We start from the raw sequence: 17,728 nt of genomic DNA on the forward strand, positions 1-17,728 counted from the left end.
CAGCTCCCTCACGAGCTGGAGGTGGTAGGGGCGGGGCGGGGAGGGGGGGAGGTCATCTTTCCCTCACTCCCACTACCACACTGCAGACAAGGAAGGAGGTGCCAGCCATGCCCCTCTCACACCCTCAGGCTCATCTGCCCCCTGTCTACAGGGTTAACTCTGCTGTGCTACCCCAGCAAGCTGCAGGGTCTGTTCTCCTAAGTGCTGCAGCTGGCGAGGGACTGGGTTAGGTCTACCACCTGCTGCAGATGATGAGGGGCGAGGGGGAGGGGGTGCCTTTCCCTCACCCGTGCCACCACATTGCATACAATGCCGCTCTTGCCCTCAGAGCCAGCTCACCCATACCCCGGTGAATAGGGTCAACTCTATTGTGCTGCCCAGGTGGGGTGTAGGACCCTCTCTCCTGAGTGCTTCAGCCAGTAAGGGGCAGGACCAGTTCTCCCTAGTGCTGCAGCCAGTACCCTCTTGGTCTTTGGCAGTATCAGGAGTCATGGACATCAACAGAGACCACACCTGCATCAGTGCCATGAACCGAGACATGGGCCCCAGCAGCAGGAAACTTGGGTGAACAAAAGTGGCATTACTTACCCCACATAATAGAGACAGATAGAGGCAGAATCAGCCTAGAGTGCAAAGACCTTTCTGTTGATCTGTCCTCCTGCGCTGTAAGAAATGGTGCCAACTTACTGAAATCATTAACCAGTCACCTAAGCCGCTTTGAAGGAACATGTGTTTTCCCTGGAATTGTTTTTCTCTCTGGAACTGTGTCATGGAGAATTACAAGCCAGGGTTAATTACATGATGTCGAGGCCAGGCCCTGTGCCAAGTCTTCTGGATGCTTATTCATTATGTGCTTGTAGCAAGGCTGGCCGAAGCTCTCATGATCACCACCGGTGCTGGGTTGCTCCTGGCAATTGCTAGACCGTCCTAGACAGCAATATTGCACCAAGGGGAGCTATTTGAGATCATCCTCTCAGTGGGAAGAAGTGTTGCTAAGACAAAGTAGGTCGTTAGCTTGAAGATAGATGAGGTCTTGTTCATCAAAATGCTGTGGGGTTGGTTTATTTCCTCAGACATATTGTATTCTGAGTGTAAAAGGTACCTTTTTAATTTTCAAGTTTTTAGAGCTAAAAAAGGTGAATTAGAACTTTTAAAAATTAAATATTGTCAGTGAATTCTGTTCACTGAGTCATGGGTTTAGCACCTGTTAATTAACAAATCCCATACGAGCCTATGGATTTGTGTGCCCCTTGTCACAGTTATGAATTCCCACCAGGATCTTTGGCCCCTGACCAATATCCCCTGTTCCATCATTTTGCCAGTAGCTGTAGTTATTCCAATGGAAGCAGCAACTTCAACAGCACATGTTAAAATTTGCCCCCAATGTTTTCTTTTGCCTTTCCTGCCATGGGGTACTGACTCTATAACCTTCTGACTTAAGAAAATCAACTGTCAACTTTTTCAGTTCGGCAGCTGTTAGGTTCTGCCATTATTTATCATTAATGGTATAAACTTTCACTTAATGAATTATCTTTTTAGAAGTTAGTACTCAAAATAGATCTCTTGCCAAGTCTCTACTGCACTTTTGAGGTTATGTGCATGTGTCTATATAATGTAATTTTGAGCTAATATGGATTTCTTCCTAGCATTCAGTAACATCACATTTAAAATGTTTATTCTATGGCAGTTCATGGGCACTCTTAAGTCAGAGCTAGATTTATTGTTTTATTAATCATCTGCTGTTTTAACTTGCAAGTACACTGTAGCTATGACTGTTTCATTGTCAGTGTCACACACAAATTGAGGAAATAATCTTTTAATATTAGAAAATAATTCTCCTGTTCATCAACAAAAAAATCATATCATTGATGACAGAGTAGAGTTCTGAAAGACATTTATTTTACTCTCATCTTCTTAATGTAAAGTCAAATACCAACTGACATTGTGTCAGAACTGTGCATCAGTGGTGGACATGGTCTGACACAAATACAGAAGTTCTATACATCTACATGGCAATCTGACAGTTAAGGGATTATCTGGACCTTATAGTTAAACTGTTGAGTATTTTACTATTTATAATGCACCATGTGATTCTTTTTAGTAAAAAAAATAGCCTGTAAATAATAATTTTATGATAATGCTAATAATGGCTGGTATTGATCACGAGTGACAGATGTAAGAGTTAACATCACTGGATGTCACAGATGTTCTTCTATTGCTGGCACAAGGAGGCTGTGATGAAGCTAGGACTTCCAGCACTAGGTGGAAAAGAAGGCATTTGTTTGCTAGGTCTTTCTCATTAACAAGAAGCATGGCAGATCCTTGGAACTTAGGTAATTTATTTCAACCCTATGTAAATAAAAAGGATGTCTGGGCCAGCTTTCCATTGCGTCAACAAAATACCTTATAAAGAGAAAAGTTGGGGCTAGAAAGGTAGCTCAGTGGTTAAGAAAACTTGTTGTTCCTCCAGAAGACTCCAGTTCAGTTCCCAGAAGCCATGTCAAGTGTCTCACAATCTCCTGTAACTCCTACACCAAGAGATCGGACACCTCTGGCCTCTGCAGGTGCCTGCATTCATGTGCACATACTCCCATTCAGACACAAACAACTACATGTGACTAAAAACAATAAAAATGCATTTAAAAATAGAAAAGTCATGTTTAAATTCACAATTACAGACATTCAAGTCCAAGATCCATCAGTCCTGGTGCCATGGGTCTCTCTGATGGTCCTGACACAAGGCAGGCAGCAAGCCCATGTTAAGAGTTAAGGCCCTTCCAGGAAACAAAACAATCCAAAGAGATGGGTCTCCTTCAAGGTCATACTACAAAACAATTAGGGACCTCCCACTGGGTTCCACCACCACCACCCCCCTCCCAGTACCATCTTGGGAGCCAGCTCTGGACATGTGGGCCGTCAGGAAGCATCCATCCAAACGACAGCAGAAGGTGACTTTATCCCCATTCTATGGAGATATGGCTAGAGTATTACTCCAAGTGATAGAGTAATGATCCATGTCCTGCTAAATAACCCTGTAGATGGGCACCCAGGAAGCAAGGGCCAAAGCTTCTGAGAGACTAAATCAAGTCATGCTATGAGACAGCCTCCCCAAGGACATGCTATGCAGGAACCTCAGCGTGAATATTTTCAGATCTTTTGGATTAAGTGCCAGCAAGTTGTTTCATGCAAATAGGACTTAAGCACATATGTGAATGACAGGCAGTTATTAAGACAACTAGTGATTAGCTCAGACTTAGAGACAGAACTGAATGTTCCTTGGTGTAGGTAGAATACATGTGCACAGGGGGCAATTTCAACGGCAGGCTTTACACTTTAATGTTTATATTTGCAAATTGCTTCTCATGTTGACACACAACAAGAAGCCAGGTGTGAGAGCGGTGTTAAATGATGGTTTCGGTGTTTAGCACAACACAGTGTTGTTTTCTTGCTTACATATGGCACCTTCTGTGAAGTGAAACTTGAGTGTGACATGGTAAGTAGCTGCACATCTGATATCACCAACACCCATGCTATTCAAAGCTCACACACACCAATGAGGTCCTAGCCCACTGAGCAGAATACTAGCTAGCCCTGTGGACAGACGGAGTGCCCATTCTAGTTGAGGGGACACAAGTACCTCAAACACAAAGCAATGCCTCCCTTCAGCAGTGTCCCTACACAACCATCCCCCACCCCATTCTTGACCTTATTCCATAAGATGGCTCTTCCTGGTTCTCCATCATTCTCAAAGGTATACCACACCATTTCTAGACTGGATGTCACTACTTTACCATTCCCTTTCACTATAAATCAGTGGTTCTCAACCTTCCTAATGCTACATCCTGTAGATGGGGGTTTCTGTCCCACCAGGTCCTGCAGCCCTTTAGTCTCAAATAAATACACAGAGGCTTATATTATAAACTGTTTGGCTAATGGCTCGGGCTTCTTATTTTCTAGCTCTTTCTTAATTATTAAGTCATTTCTGTTAATCTGGGTATCTCCATGTGGTTTTGGCTTACTAGAGAATGCTCCAGCATGTTACTCCTTCGGCAGCCACATGGTGTCTCTCTGGCGGCTCACTCTCTGTGTCCTCTCCCCCAGACAGAATTCTCCTCGCCTGGTACCCCACCTATACTTCCTGGCTGGCTACTGGCCAACCAGTGTTTTATTCATCAACCAATAAGAGAAACATATGTACAGAAGAACATTCCCCCATCGTCATCCCTTGAATACAGTTCCTCATGTTGTGGTGACCCCTAACCATAAAATTATTTTCATTGCTACTTCATAACTGTAATTTTGCTACTGTTATGAATCATAGTATAAATATTTGTGTCTTCTGATGGTCTTAGGTGACCTCTATGAAAGGGTCTTTTGACACCCCAGGCCAAAGGGCTCTCGATCCACAAATTGAGAACCACTGCTTTAAAGTAAAGATGATTCTAAATTCAGCTACTTCAAAACCTAGTCATCAAAAATGCAGCTTCTGGGCCTGGAGAGATAGCTCAGTAGTTAAGAGCACTGGCTGCTCTTCCTAGAGGACCTGGGTTCAATTCCCAGCACCCACATGGCAGCTCTTGATCGCCTGTAACTCCAGTTTCAGACGATCTGACACCTTCCCACAGACATGCATGAGGGAAAAACATGAATACACATGAAATAAAAATATTTTAATACAGCTTCCTAGGCCCGTTGGCATTGCTAATGCACATTAAAGTTTGAGAATCTGATTTAAACAGCTGGGATGAACTGACCTATGATTTGAACACACTGGCTCTGATTCATAAATCACAGCTAACAGTTTGATCTACAAAGAGCTACAACCAGAGATAATTAAAGCTCAGCCATAATTCAGAAACCAGAATAAGTTCTGCATTCTTCCCAGCACGTCTACAGTGCCTGATCATCTCTGCCGTGGGGGAACCAGGCAGGCACCTCCCTTTGTGGCAACTGCAGCTCTGTTCAATTTATTTGTCCCTAAACTGTTTATGTCCCTAATGATTCAGGACATGATGTTGACATGCACCTCAGAGACTAGCAGTTACCATGATATTTTCTCATTATTCAACTTGAAGCCCATAATTAGCGTGGTGTTAGCCAAGCCATGTATGAGAAACCCTCCTGTCATTTTTCTCTTCTTTGATGCTAACGGTTCAGTAAAACCCAGTCCTGCATATGATATTCCAGTGGCAGTGAACCCTTATAATTGCAAAACATGTCTGCGAGAGCCAAGCTGCCCTTCAAATCTGTTCTCATATTATTTTTTCCGTGAGCTTTTTTTCAACTTTGTTGTTGATTGACTAAATGATGGCCCCTTTGCCAAGTGTGGACATGACATCATACAGTTAGAACCAGAGTTATATCTAAAATCTAAAGCATAAACACACACAGGAAAATAAAAGTTGTTGTTAGATTTTCCTGAAGAAAGGTCGTATGTTTTTAAGGACAGAAAATACAGTGTCTAACGGGGTAGAAATTTACTTTTTTTCAGGTACTTAGAATACCATTTTTTCTATTATCTAGCTGGTTAGCAGACAAAGTAATGGGTGTCTTTGTAGTATTTCCACACCGTGTGTCACTACACTTCGTTCTCGCCCATTCTCTTCCTCTGCCCCCCCATTTCCTTGTGTCCTCCTTTCTCATTCCTTTCCTTCCCCCAGGTCACCCCCTTAAACTTTCTTATCACAGTACAATATGAATTTCTTAAAGGTTTCCTTTCATGTATGAACTCACATCAATAAGGGGTTCTTTTCCAGTCAGGCACAGTGGCACGTGACTGACACCCTAGCACTCAGGGTGGGAGCAGGTAACTTTGTGTGAGCTCCAGGCCAGTCAAGGCTACATAGTGAGGCTCTGTCTCAGGAGGAGGAAAGGGCTGCTGCTCTTTCCCCACAAGTGGTGCCATGAGTTACCGGAAGGGAGGGAGGGTTAGTATTCGGTGGGAGTCAAGACTCACTAGACTCAGTACAGATTGAGGGAAGTTTGTTTGGGGAGAATGCACTTACACAGGAAGCTGGTGACTGCAGGCTTTTCTCTGTGACCCAGCTGGGAGCAAGAGAGAGCGCTGGGGTCAGGTCTACACCTGTGACCACCCCCAAACGGATGGGCGTGGTCAGTGCTTCAGGTATGGGCTGGGTGGATATCTCAGTACAGGTTAGTGAATCTTTCCATTTTCTGAGCCCAGGCTTCACATTAACCACTTAACCCACCGTGGCTCTTGTACGAGGCTGCACTATAAAGTACCACTGACTGGGTGGTAACGTGGCAGAAATGTATTGTCTCTCAGTTCTGCAGCCCCAAAGTCCCCAGTCAAGGTGTTGGCAGGGTCCGTTCCTTCTGGGGACTATGAAGAAACTTGTCCCAGCTTTTTGTGTGGCTTCTGAGACTGTGCTGGCAATCTTTGGCATACATGGGGTGTAGCTGTTCGCTTTTATCTTTACGTGAAATTTTCTTTGTGTGTGTGTGTGTGTGTGTGTGTGTGGTGTGTGTTACAAATTTCTCACTTGCATAATGACACAGGTCATGTTGGAACACGGTGCAACTACTTCTATGACAGCGCTGTGTCCAAATAAGGCCTCTTTCTGGGGCACTCTGGGGAGACACTAATGAGCTTGTGACACCATCTCTGAAGAAAGTGTGCTTGTTCTGGGTTGACAGCAGGAAGCATTGAAGAGATGAGAGAGAAGCAAGTGTAAACCACCCCTCAGGAAAGCTGCATCATTGTGGCCTAAAATGGAGGGAGGGTGATGTCTAGCTTGGGAACCCCTTTCTGCTCTCCTGTATCAAACTTGTAGTAGTACTTTCTCGTCCGGACCACCATTCCAAAAATAATGACATGGCGATGTATATTAATTTAAAAAGGTTGACCTTTAGCTTAGGCTTGTCCCTAACTATTACCTTGTTTCTATTAATCTACGTTCGGCCATGTGGTTTTTATCTTGTCTTAGTATGGCACGTCCGACTCTCTCTGAGTCTGCTGGTGAAATCCATGTACCTAGACTCCTCCTCTTCCTCTCTCTCCCCAGAAAGTCTGCCTGGCCTCTCCTGTCTCACTATTGGTCATCCAGCTCTTTATTGCACCAGTCACAGCAGCACATCTTCACACAGTATAAACAAATATCCCACAACCCACAACACAAACGTTTATCTCTTTTGTTTGGCCATGAAGAGGCATTCCCAAACAGCGGGTTGTATTTCTAACAGGCCACTTTAATTGCACACTTTGTGAAGAGGACATTTAAAGCTAAGAGTCAAGGTTACTAGGGAGCCTAAAGGACCTAACCAAATCCAAACTCCTTAGTTGTACAGAGAAGGCAACCTGTAGTCCAGAATGATTCAGTATCTAATTCAAATATGGCTACTCAGGCCCTCAGAGCTACATGGGCACCAGAGCTTAACTACCGGGATTTTCATTCTAGCTTCTTCCATGTTCCATACTGCGTTTGTGAGCCAGCGATGTCACAGTTCCCTGTGATTAAAAAGTCCCTGCCCTCTGCATCTTATTTCTAGCTGAAGAGGGGAATTAAGTCTGTTTGGGGGGGAATACCCCCTTCTGGGGTATTTGGGGAAATGCCTGAGCTGCAAGATTTTCAGGCATTTCTTAGCCTCACCCCTGGAAGCCACTCAAAACTACAAGTATGGGCTCAGGGTGGGAGTCATAGCTGACCATTAGGAAGAACACACTTTCCTAAAGAGCAGAAGCCTTTGATGTTGTGAAATGTGATAGACATTAATTTAGTAATCGAGTATACATTTTGATTTATTGTTGTTATTCTTGGACTGGGTGGGGATGTAAGGATGTTTTGCATTTTATATGTTATAATAAAATGTGTAGGTACATGTGTCCTTTTATTAGCTGTTTCCCAAACTGTTTTGGTTTGGGTATTTTGTTCCCCCACTTTAAAGAGGTAGAGCTGATAAATAAAAATGATGCCTGGCCAGGGCAGTGGTGGCACATGCCTTTAATCCCAGCACTTGGGAGGCAAAGGGAGGCAGATCTCTGTGAGTTCCAGACCAGCCTGGTCTACAGAGCTAGTTCCAGGACAACCAGGCTATACAGAGAAACCCTGTCTTGAGAGAGAGAGAGAAGAAAGAAAGAAAGAAAGATGTGCATTTTAAATATACAACATCATGGTGTGACATGTATAGATTGTGGAATACTATCATTATCACATGGTTAGATTTGTGGGTTAACAAAAAGACAAGTCAGTTCTCTTATCAAATCTCAAGTGTACAATGCACTATTAGTAACTGTGCCCTCTGTGTTGTGAACTGGGTATTTAAAACTTGCTCATCTGGCATGGCTAAACCTTGGTACCATCTGATCAACATCATTTCCTCCCTTAAAATTCTGTACCTATGTGAACTTGTTCTGTATTTGTTCTTCTATGTCTATCTTATTTCTCCATGTGTAACATATAGTAAGCCTATTTGTGTCCACTTAAATGGCATTATTTCTTTCCTTTTCAAGGCTATATGATGCCCCACAGTATGTATGTATGAATATGTGTATATGTGTGTGTGCGCGCAGTGTGTGTGTGTGTGTGTGTGTGTGTGTGTGTCCCCATCAATGACATTTAAAATGTTCTCCCAACTTTTTTTTGTAAGTTTGCTCTATTGATGACCTAGTTATGTCTAAACTATTTACCAACTTATCTTTTGCTTTTAATATAGTACCTGGTATGAAATAGGCTATCAGTCTATATTTGAATGGTATATTGTTTTGTAAATAGAAAAGTAGAATCAGGTTTTTTTTAATGCTGATAGTCTATTATTAAAATGTAATTTTGGGAGGAGTTGGCTGTTTTGTTATTAAGACAAGTCTCACTGTGTAGTCAAGGCCAGCCCAAAACCCAGTATGTAATCAGGCTAGCCTTGCACTCATGGCAGTTCTCCTGCCTCAGCATCATGAGTGCTGGAATTGCAGATATGAGCCATTGGAAGTATAATTTATATTATGAAATCCTGAGATCTTGCAAATCACTCAATGAACTGTGATAAACATATTCTGTTCACTGGTAGTCATGGAGCACCATGGTGGGGAGCTTTCTTTCTCCCTTCTCCTAAGAATGTTCCCTTCTGCCTCTCCCTCCTCCTCACTCCAAGGCCAAAACTAACACCACTGTCTGTCTGTCTGTCTGTCTGTCTGCTTTCAGGGTGTTGGTCATTTTCACTTAAACATCTTTTTTACAATCTATCTCAATTAATGTTTCTCTGTCGTGAGATAAGGCTGTGTCATGGATTTCTTTAGCTTTGTTCTTGTTTTAACATCCACACACCTATCTTGAGCTGGCCAATGGTAGAATGCTTCCCTTGCCTGCATGAAACCCTGGATTCAATTCCTGACACTTTCAAAAACAAAAAATATCGTTTATTCCTGCTCCTTTTGACAAAGCCAAATAATGAAGATGTCACTCAGGATGATTTGTCACTTGTCTGTTTTTCTCTGGCTCTTCCTTATTAACAGAACCTTTATTGCTGGGACTCAGGCTCTCTTAGAAAAGGGAAACTAGCCGGGCATTGGTGGCGGTCGCCTTTAATCCCAGCAGAGGCAGGCAGATCTCTGTGAGTTCGAGGCCAGCCTGGTCTACAGATTGAGTTCCAGGACAGCCTTCAAAGCCACAGAGAAACCCTGCCTCGAAAAACCAAAAAAAAAGGGGGGGGGACTAATTCTCACAGAGACTGGGTGGATTGAGACAATATATATTTATTGTTGCTTCAGAGTCTGGCCTGGGTTTAATTCCAGGTAACCTGTGTTTAAGCAAGGTAAAGTTAAAGCTGAAAACTACAAAATATAGAGCAAGAGGCTCAGCCTTCACAGGCTCATCTTATCATGTGTAGCATGATCATAACCATATAAAAACTACCCGCTTTAAACAGGCATGTGCATGCGTGTGTGTCTGCTTGGCTAGGCTGCTAGAAATACAAGTGAGAGAGAGATGGTGATGTTCCCTGCAGGTTCCACCCTCCAGCTACCATGGACATTGTGCTGGCCCCTCTAGAGAGCAGCAGGCCCTCAGCTGCCTTCTGAGACCAGCTCTCTGAGCAGCAGGCCCTTCCTGTTTCATTCTCCGTCTGTCTGTCAGTTCCAAGCCCCAGCTTGATGCTGTCTCTGCAGCAGGCTTTGTGCCCGTAAACAGGGAGGTTAGTAAGCCAAGCTCTACAGCCACAGGCAGCCATCAATCAGTACTGGAGTTTGCCTGCTGTTCTGCACGCTGGCTGGAAGCAGGCTGTCTCCTGGCCTAAAAATAACAGAAGTAGAGCCGAGGGAAAACAGCAGCCATGCTCCTGACTGCAGAGCAGAAACAGACAGGAACTCTCCCAAAGGCTGTGCTCCCTGAGGCAGAAGTGGCCAGGAGTGGGGACAGCTGGCAGTGTGGACGCTGCAGCCGTGGTCAAAGCCTCCCAGGTTCCTGGGTCTTTTGGGTAACCCTGTGAACATGCCTCCTCGCTCCGCCAAAGAGCTCAGCATGTAGGGATTCTGTCATGAGCCTGCTGCACAGTGACATTTCCCAGGCTGTAAATGGGAAGTCTGGTGCCAGTTCCTGAGAAAAGCAACAGCCTCTCCCCTCCCCCATCAGAGTAGGGCCTGGTTGGTGGGGTGGCATTTTGACCTTGGCTTTCCACCTGGGCCTTGTAGGAACAAAAGCAGTGTGTGCCTCTAAGACCAAATGAGGTTTGGCAACCAGCAAGTGAGTCCCAGCTGTATTTGTGGGTTTTTTCCTTGCAAGGAGAGCTCTCTACCCACAGTGTTATCGGCTAGTGTTTAGGTAGCAAAGCTTGGAATACCAAAACAGGCATCCTCTCCAAGCACCTGTGATAAATTCATCCAAGCTGCTCTCCTCTGTTCATAATGAAAAGCCTTTCCTCAGGTTGGTCTTTCTCTCTCCGGCATAGTAGGGCTTGGTCGCTTGCATGAAGCTGTGAGATGGGCTGTCTGGGTTCCTCTACGAATGAGGAGCCAGGGTTCTGTGCCCGGGTGATCATCACAGAAGCGGGCCTTTGGCTCAGCCTCTGCCCTTCCTTTAAACACCCTTGGTTTTTGTTGTTGTTGTTGTTGCTCATTTTTTGCCTAGTGCAGTCAGCTTTAAAAGACAAAAATTTTATAACATGGAGCGGCCTAAAATGTGGCATGAATTTAAGCAAAAGTAAGGAGGGAGGTGGAGACCCCACTCACTGAGCCTTGTAACCTTGATGCCAGGAACATTTCTTGGCGTGGCCCAGCAATCATGACATTGAGCCCAGAGACAAACATATAAGGCTGACTCGAGATTGGCCCAGCATTAAATAGTGTTTACATGGCCCTGATACTATAAACTCTGTGTATCAATTTTCTCATTTTGGTGGCAACTCATGAAGGAAACAGAAAAATTCTAGTTATCATTGTAAGATAAAAATATATGTATTAGTAGCCTTTAAGAAATAGATGCAAATTTATTTTTTTATGTGCCCAATACAAAGTAAGAGGAGGATGAAGGGAGAGAAGGCGAAGATGAAGTAAAGTGGAATACTAACAGATATATGATGTGTGGATGTTGGGATTAAGACAGCTAAATACAATTTATAGATTCAAAATAAAATATAGGTAGCAGGTGTCGGGAGGAAACTCAGCATTAGAGAGTACACATCCCCCCTAGGGAATCCATGGACACAGCTCTTGAGTGTCTTTTATTCCAAGGTTTGTCAAAAGACATGAAGACGCTGGAAAGACGCTCAGCCAGGGTCAAGAGCACTTACTGCTCTTCCAGGTCCCTGGGAACCTCTGGGCTGCTCACAGCTGTTACAGCAGTCTGTAACTCCAGTTCCAGGGAATCTGATGCCCTCTTTTGGCTTCTGAGGCCACCAGGCATGGACATGTAAACAACGCACGTCTACCCATAAAATAAAAATAAAACGAAAAAAATTCTCACCAGAAAAGCTAAAAAGAGCAATGCTGATGGGAACTCCCTGGAAGAGGCAGGATTCAGATGGGAACTCCCTGGAAAAGGTGGGCTTCGGGCTAGAGCTGTGGCTTCACACCCTAACTTATCTACACCATGTGATATTTTACGCTTTCTTTTTTAATTGAGGCAGTGAAAAGATGGCTCTTGAAGGACAAAAACTGTGGCTAGGTCCATCTGTTCCCCGAACACATGGGCCTGTGAGAATGAGCTGTAAAAACACTCATTAGGTCAGCAAACAGAAATCAGTGTTCCAGGCTTTAATTGTTGATGACACTTTCAACTGTCCAGCCAAGCTAATGCTCTGTGTTAAGCCAAACTGATGTCACTTGGCAGGCGATAGTACCATGAATGCCCACTGCCAAAAGGACAATGGTAAGAAGAGTTCCCCTGCAGCACACTCATCTATGAGAAGCTTAAGGCTTATCAGGAGTGGAGTGGCAGCAGGTACCGGGACTCCTAGGCTTCTATGAGACAAAAGCAGAACCAAATAGATGCAGTTTCCTGTGCGGCTCGTTGCACATTAGAGGTACCTGGCCCTCAGACGGAGGGTACGAGGTCAGAACTCAGGCAGGCTGCCAGGCTCTTAAACCCAGTCACGTAGCATCGCTTCTAAAATGGACCTTCCCTCGTTGTTCGTCCAAGAAATGGTGAGCACTCTGACCCTGCTTCTAGATTCTGAGAGCCTTTTTCCCAAGAGAGATACCCTCACTTATTAGTGACTCCTAAAACAGAACCTAGGAAATTCACGGGCTGAGAAACTATAAATTGATTACAAATAGATGGGTGCCTGGAAAATCAACAGTGCAGTTTTGTTTTGTTTTTAAAAGGGGGGGTGCAATTCCCAGTGGACAATCTCTTACGCCACAGTATTAATTTTGAAACCCTTTGGGGGGCAGATCTTTTTTCTATATGGGGCATCTTTAAAGGATAAAACAATTTGCTGTAGGCTGTGGATACACTGACTTAAGGTGGGGTTTATTCTTGAATTATTTCTTTATACTTTGTAATCACATTATTATTTTTATTTCTATTATTTTTAAGTGGCAGTTGGCAAACACTTACATATTCATATAGGTTACCCAGGAAGACCACAAATGGGATGGATTCCTTACACAGTCCCAGCCCCAATATCACCTTCTTGCCTTGCTGTTTTCCAGTGTTCTGTCCTTAGAAACCTTGGGAAACTTCCTATAGGTAAAGGCATCACTTTATTTCAGATGCAGAGGGATAATTGTAGAACCCTGGCTGATACCCAGTTTAAATACTGTCAAAACCAACCAGCTCAGCCAGGCATAGTGGCACATGCCTTTAATACCAGCACTCAGGAGGCAGAGGCAGGCAGATCTCTGTGAGTTTGAGGCCAGCCTGGTCTACAGAGCTAGTTCCAGGACAGCCTCCAAAACAATACAGAGAAACCCTGTCTCGAAAAAAAAATGTCAGTTATCTGTGTTGTTTGAGCTTTTATTGTTTCCCTAGGTGATCCTCATAGGGGATCTGTACTGGGTCTTTTTTTGTCCCTTATCCGACTCCCAGATAATGACATGGAGACTTCTTATTAATTATGAAAGCTCATGCCTAGCTTAGGCTTGTTTCTACCTAACTTCAATTAACTCATTTCTATTAATTTACTTTCTGCCCCATGGCTTTATTACCTCACCTCTATATTGCCCATTCTGCTTGCCCTGCATCCTTCTTCTCAGCATCCTCTCTGCCCAGAAATCCTGCCCAGCTATTGGCTATTCAGATTTTTATGAAACCAATCAGAGTGACCCATCTTCACAGTGTACGAAAGTATTATTCCACAACAGGGATCCTCATAGAATACATAATAGCACTCCCTGTTGTTATTCCAGATGTGGTTCTTGGACCAGCCCAGCATGAGCATCATTACCTCGGGCTTGGTCAGAAATGTAACTCATGGACTCTACACTAGACCCTCTAATTCAGAACTGCCAGTGGAAGGGTCCTAGAACTTGCATTGTGATCAGCCCTCCAGAGACTTTGATATATACTGAAACCTGAGAACCACAGAAGCCTTGAACCTTTCTGGACCCAAAACAGGCAGGAAGAAAAGAAAGAAGAGGAAAAGGGGGAGGAAGGGAAGGAGGAAGGGCTGGGAGCAGAAGGGCTTTTTGTAAACTAGCAATGTATTAATAAATGGGAGGAGCACAGCAATCAGAAGTGAAAACCAGTCACTCAAAATCACAGATGCCAGAGGCTTCTAGCTTCACAGAACCCTTGGTTTACAAGATGGTACCCACAAATCACCTCCTGCAAACATTGTGAACTGTCACATATATGGGGGTGGGGAAATGTTATTAACAAAATTTTATTTAAAGTAAAAAAATTACTTATTTCTAAAATAATGGCCACATTTTCAGGGTGACTCACCACCACCCCCAAAAAAAGATTTTAACCCAAAATTCACTGCCACAGCCTCTTAGCCACTAGCTTGGGACACATACTTGAATCTGTTCTGCAGGCCACAAACTCATTATTCATCTTTGGTTTTCCAGCAAAGGGTTACCTTCCAGTTCAACCTTCACCTTGGAAGAGGGAACCATCTACCTGACTGCTGAGCCAAACACTCTGGAAATACAAGACGACAATGCCTCTGTGCTGGATGTCTACCTAGTGAGTGACTTCCTTCTCTTCTTCTCACATCCCTCCTTGACTTACACAAGACTAAGTTGTGTAAAGCCAGGCGTGCTTGGGGATTGTAGAGAAATGATTGCCTCCTGTCCCTTCTACAGATGACAAGTCTTCCCAAGCTGTTTTCCTCCCACAGTTTGTTAGAATGGTGGCAAGAATTGGTAGGTTAAACTGTTGTTTTAACTTCTACACGGCCAGCAATTGCAACTTGGCAGCTACCACCCTCCTTCTCTAGCAACAGCCTGGCTGCTCAGGCCACAGCCTGGTGGGAATTCTGTTCCTGCAGGCACTGGTTCTGTCCCTGCTGCTAAAGGTGGCTTTAACTAAATCTTTTTCATTCTATGTATAAATAAGACTGGAGATTCAAAGGCTGGTGTGAAAACCTGCTAGCTCAGAGAGGTTTTGTTTCAAAAAGCTAACCTCTCCTTACTGATGTCTCCAAAAGACCTCTCCTGGATGCCCTCTTTCTCCAGGGTCCTGGAGTTACAAAAGTTGCACCACCACACTGGGATTATTTCTGTATGAGTCATTGCCACTGGGCTCATAGTTTCAGTTCTGGAAGGAATTCTGTTGTGGATGCATAAAAGGATAAGATGGAAAAGCAAACAGTGTGTGAGCACTGATAGGAAAACCATTTGACCTAGTGACCCCTACACAGCTTTTCTAGGTTTTGAAGATAGCCTCTTCACCTGTTGCAAAACCAGATGAGTTGTAAATGAAAGAGAACTGGGCACCTGGAATCAGCTCCTGCCTCTGCTCCTCAAGGGTCACTGACCTGGGCTTCAGTTGTCTGTCTACTGCAGCATATTGAATGCTCTCTGAGATCCCATGTCACTCTAACAGGCTGATTCATTCTGAATCACACAGTTGCACAAGGATGGCTTTCTAGACAAGCTACGGTTGTTCTCCAAACTCTGCCGTTTCATCTCCTCCTCCACCACTAAGCCTCCTCACTTTAACTTTAGGGCAATACATCTAGAACATTCGACCCTATTAACTTGTAGTTCTGGGATATGTTTTCTTGCCAGAGATATTTTCATTTTTGCTATCATTTTTAATTCTGTGCTACATGTGAAAGATTCAGTTCATTGCTTACCTGTCAGTGTTTTCATTTGCCTCTACATTATGGAAGAGTGATAGGAAGAAAATCCAGTATTGCCTGGGAAATTTCTCTTTCCTTTCTTTTTGACATAATTCAGAAGCTCTGAATCCCAGCCATTTTTATCCCAGCCATCTTTAATTGAATGGCCCTTGAGGCTTCTGTGGTGACATTCTGTTTGGTGTTGTGGCCCAGCGAAGTCTGATGTCTCATGTGAGGTTCTCCTCTTGAAGATGCAATGTTTCTTTATTAGCAGTGATATCTTAATGCACTTTCTGTTTAACCGATCCACTAAGGGTTTATAATGCTGTGGTGTATACAGATTTAAACCACATTGATTTGCACATATCAGATAACAGGAAATTTGCTTTAAGGGATCCACCCAAACTGGTGCCTGTCGGCCAAGGCAGCCTTGTGACCTTCCTCTGTAATTTGAGCTGAAATTTAAAAGGCTGGTTGACCTCATCCATATTCAGGTGTTGGATTCAGGTCCCCACCCAAGCTTTCTCCCTCACTGCTTTCCAGAGGTCCTTCACCTTCTCCAGTGTACTGCCAGGCTTTCTGGCTCATTTGCAAATATTCAAATCCAGGGAGATGGGCTTTCTCCAGTGACCAAAGATGTTTCCTGTTGAATGCTGAGCTGATGAGACGCAGATTAGGGTATTGAAAAGAAGACAACAGGCCTGAGTAGCTGTACTAATGAAAAATGGGTACTTCTGCCATTTTCCTAACGGGACAGTCCCCCAGTATGTTAAGGCACCAATGCTATTGCTTCAGATCCTAAGGCAACTTTTGCCTGATGCAGAATGCAATTTGATGTTGCTGGAAAGAGGGACAAAAAGTCATTCCCACCGGAAGATGGAGTGGGAGAGAGTGCCCTTCCATGGCATGCTGGGAATGGGCTGTAAGTGAGAGATGAAGGGGCTGCATTTCTAATCACAGAAGTCTAAAGGATGGTGCCACCCAACAGCGCCTTCTTTCCTTCTATTCCTGGCTCCCTGACTTATACCCTATTGCCTTTACACTTAGCATCCTCTCAATAACACAGCCTTTATCTGTGAAAGTGCTTCTGCAAATGGCCATTTAAAGTGCAAAAATAGCTTCTTGTAAGGAAAAGAAACAGTTAAGCCATTTTTTAGCAGTACCAGTGTTGGAGATTAGGGCACTGCCAGGCAGCCCTGGACAGCTTGATTATTCGGTGTGTTTGGGGTGGTTAATGGACTCTTTGATCGTAGGAAGAAGGGTGGCGGAGAAGTGAGGCTGATTGAATTAACGGCTGCCACACCATCATGCACGAGGAAAGCCTGAGAAAATATGAAGACAAACACTCAACAAATTAGGTCACAGGGGTCTTAGAAAATTCACAAGAGGTTTTGGCAAAAGAAACTGCATTGCTAAATTTGAATCTTTAGACTTGTTGATGACTGACCCCTGCACCGCCTCACAGCAGTGGTTGGGCCTTTTTAATCATTCCTTGCTTAAGTCAGTATGGGCTGCCCCAGGGGGTGTTGATTGGAAACAGTGGCATTTCCATGTCTCTCTGGATGGAGCTGGATTCCCAGCAACCTGAGGAACTGCCCGGTGGGGTTTTGTGAGAGCAGAAAATGGAGAAATGGCCCACAGCCCCTCAGGTTTGGAAGCTCTGAACTAAAACACCTTTCCCGTCTGTCACATGGCTGCACTGTAGGGAACTGAGATTTCAGAGAGAGTAAAATAGGCCTCTTAGCCCAAAGAGCTCGACTCCTTAAGTTATTTGACTAATGTTTTGAAGACACATGAAAGAGCTGGAGGAGGGGGAAGTTGTATGCAGACATGATGGTGCACAGCTTTGAGTCCAGTGCTAAGAAGGCAGAGGTGGGCAAGATCTCTGTGAGTTCGAGACCAGCCTGGTCCACATAGCAAACACCAGGCAAGCCAAAGCTTTGTAATGAGACCTTGACTCAAAAATAAAATAAAGGATGTCCCTGCACATGTGCTAGCATACCCAGAGGTGACAGCTCTTTTTAAAATAGGATGGCGCATGCTTCAGGTAAGA

General features: G+C 44.2%; 1 protein-coding gene across 3 annotated transcripts in view; it reads left to right on the plus strand.

Moving 5' to 3' along the window:
• Nucleotides 1-17,728, plus strand: part of Pip5k1b (phosphatidylinositol-4-phosphate 5-kinase type 1 beta) — a 265,421-nt gene that overhangs the window by 239,084 nt on the left and 8,609 nt on the right. For all 3 annotated transcript variants that reach the window (XM_040746216.1, XM_040746219.1, XM_040746220.1), the window contains exon 14: nucleotides 14,459-14,576. In XM_040746216.1, coding sequence (XP_040602150.1) covers nucleotides 14,459-14,576 — 118 coding nt within the window. The remainder of the gene's footprint in view (nucleotides 1-14,458; nucleotides 14,577-17,728) is intronic.

The sequence above is a fragment of the Mesocricetus auratus genome, unplaced genomic scaffold (genome assembly GCF_017639785.1).
Source record: "Mesocricetus auratus isolate SY011 unplaced genomic scaffold, BCM_Maur_2.0 Super-Scaffold_4256, whole genome shotgun sequence".
In the NCBI taxonomy this organism is placed as follows: Eukaryota; Metazoa; Chordata; class Mammalia; order Rodentia; family Cricetidae; genus Mesocricetus; species Mesocricetus auratus.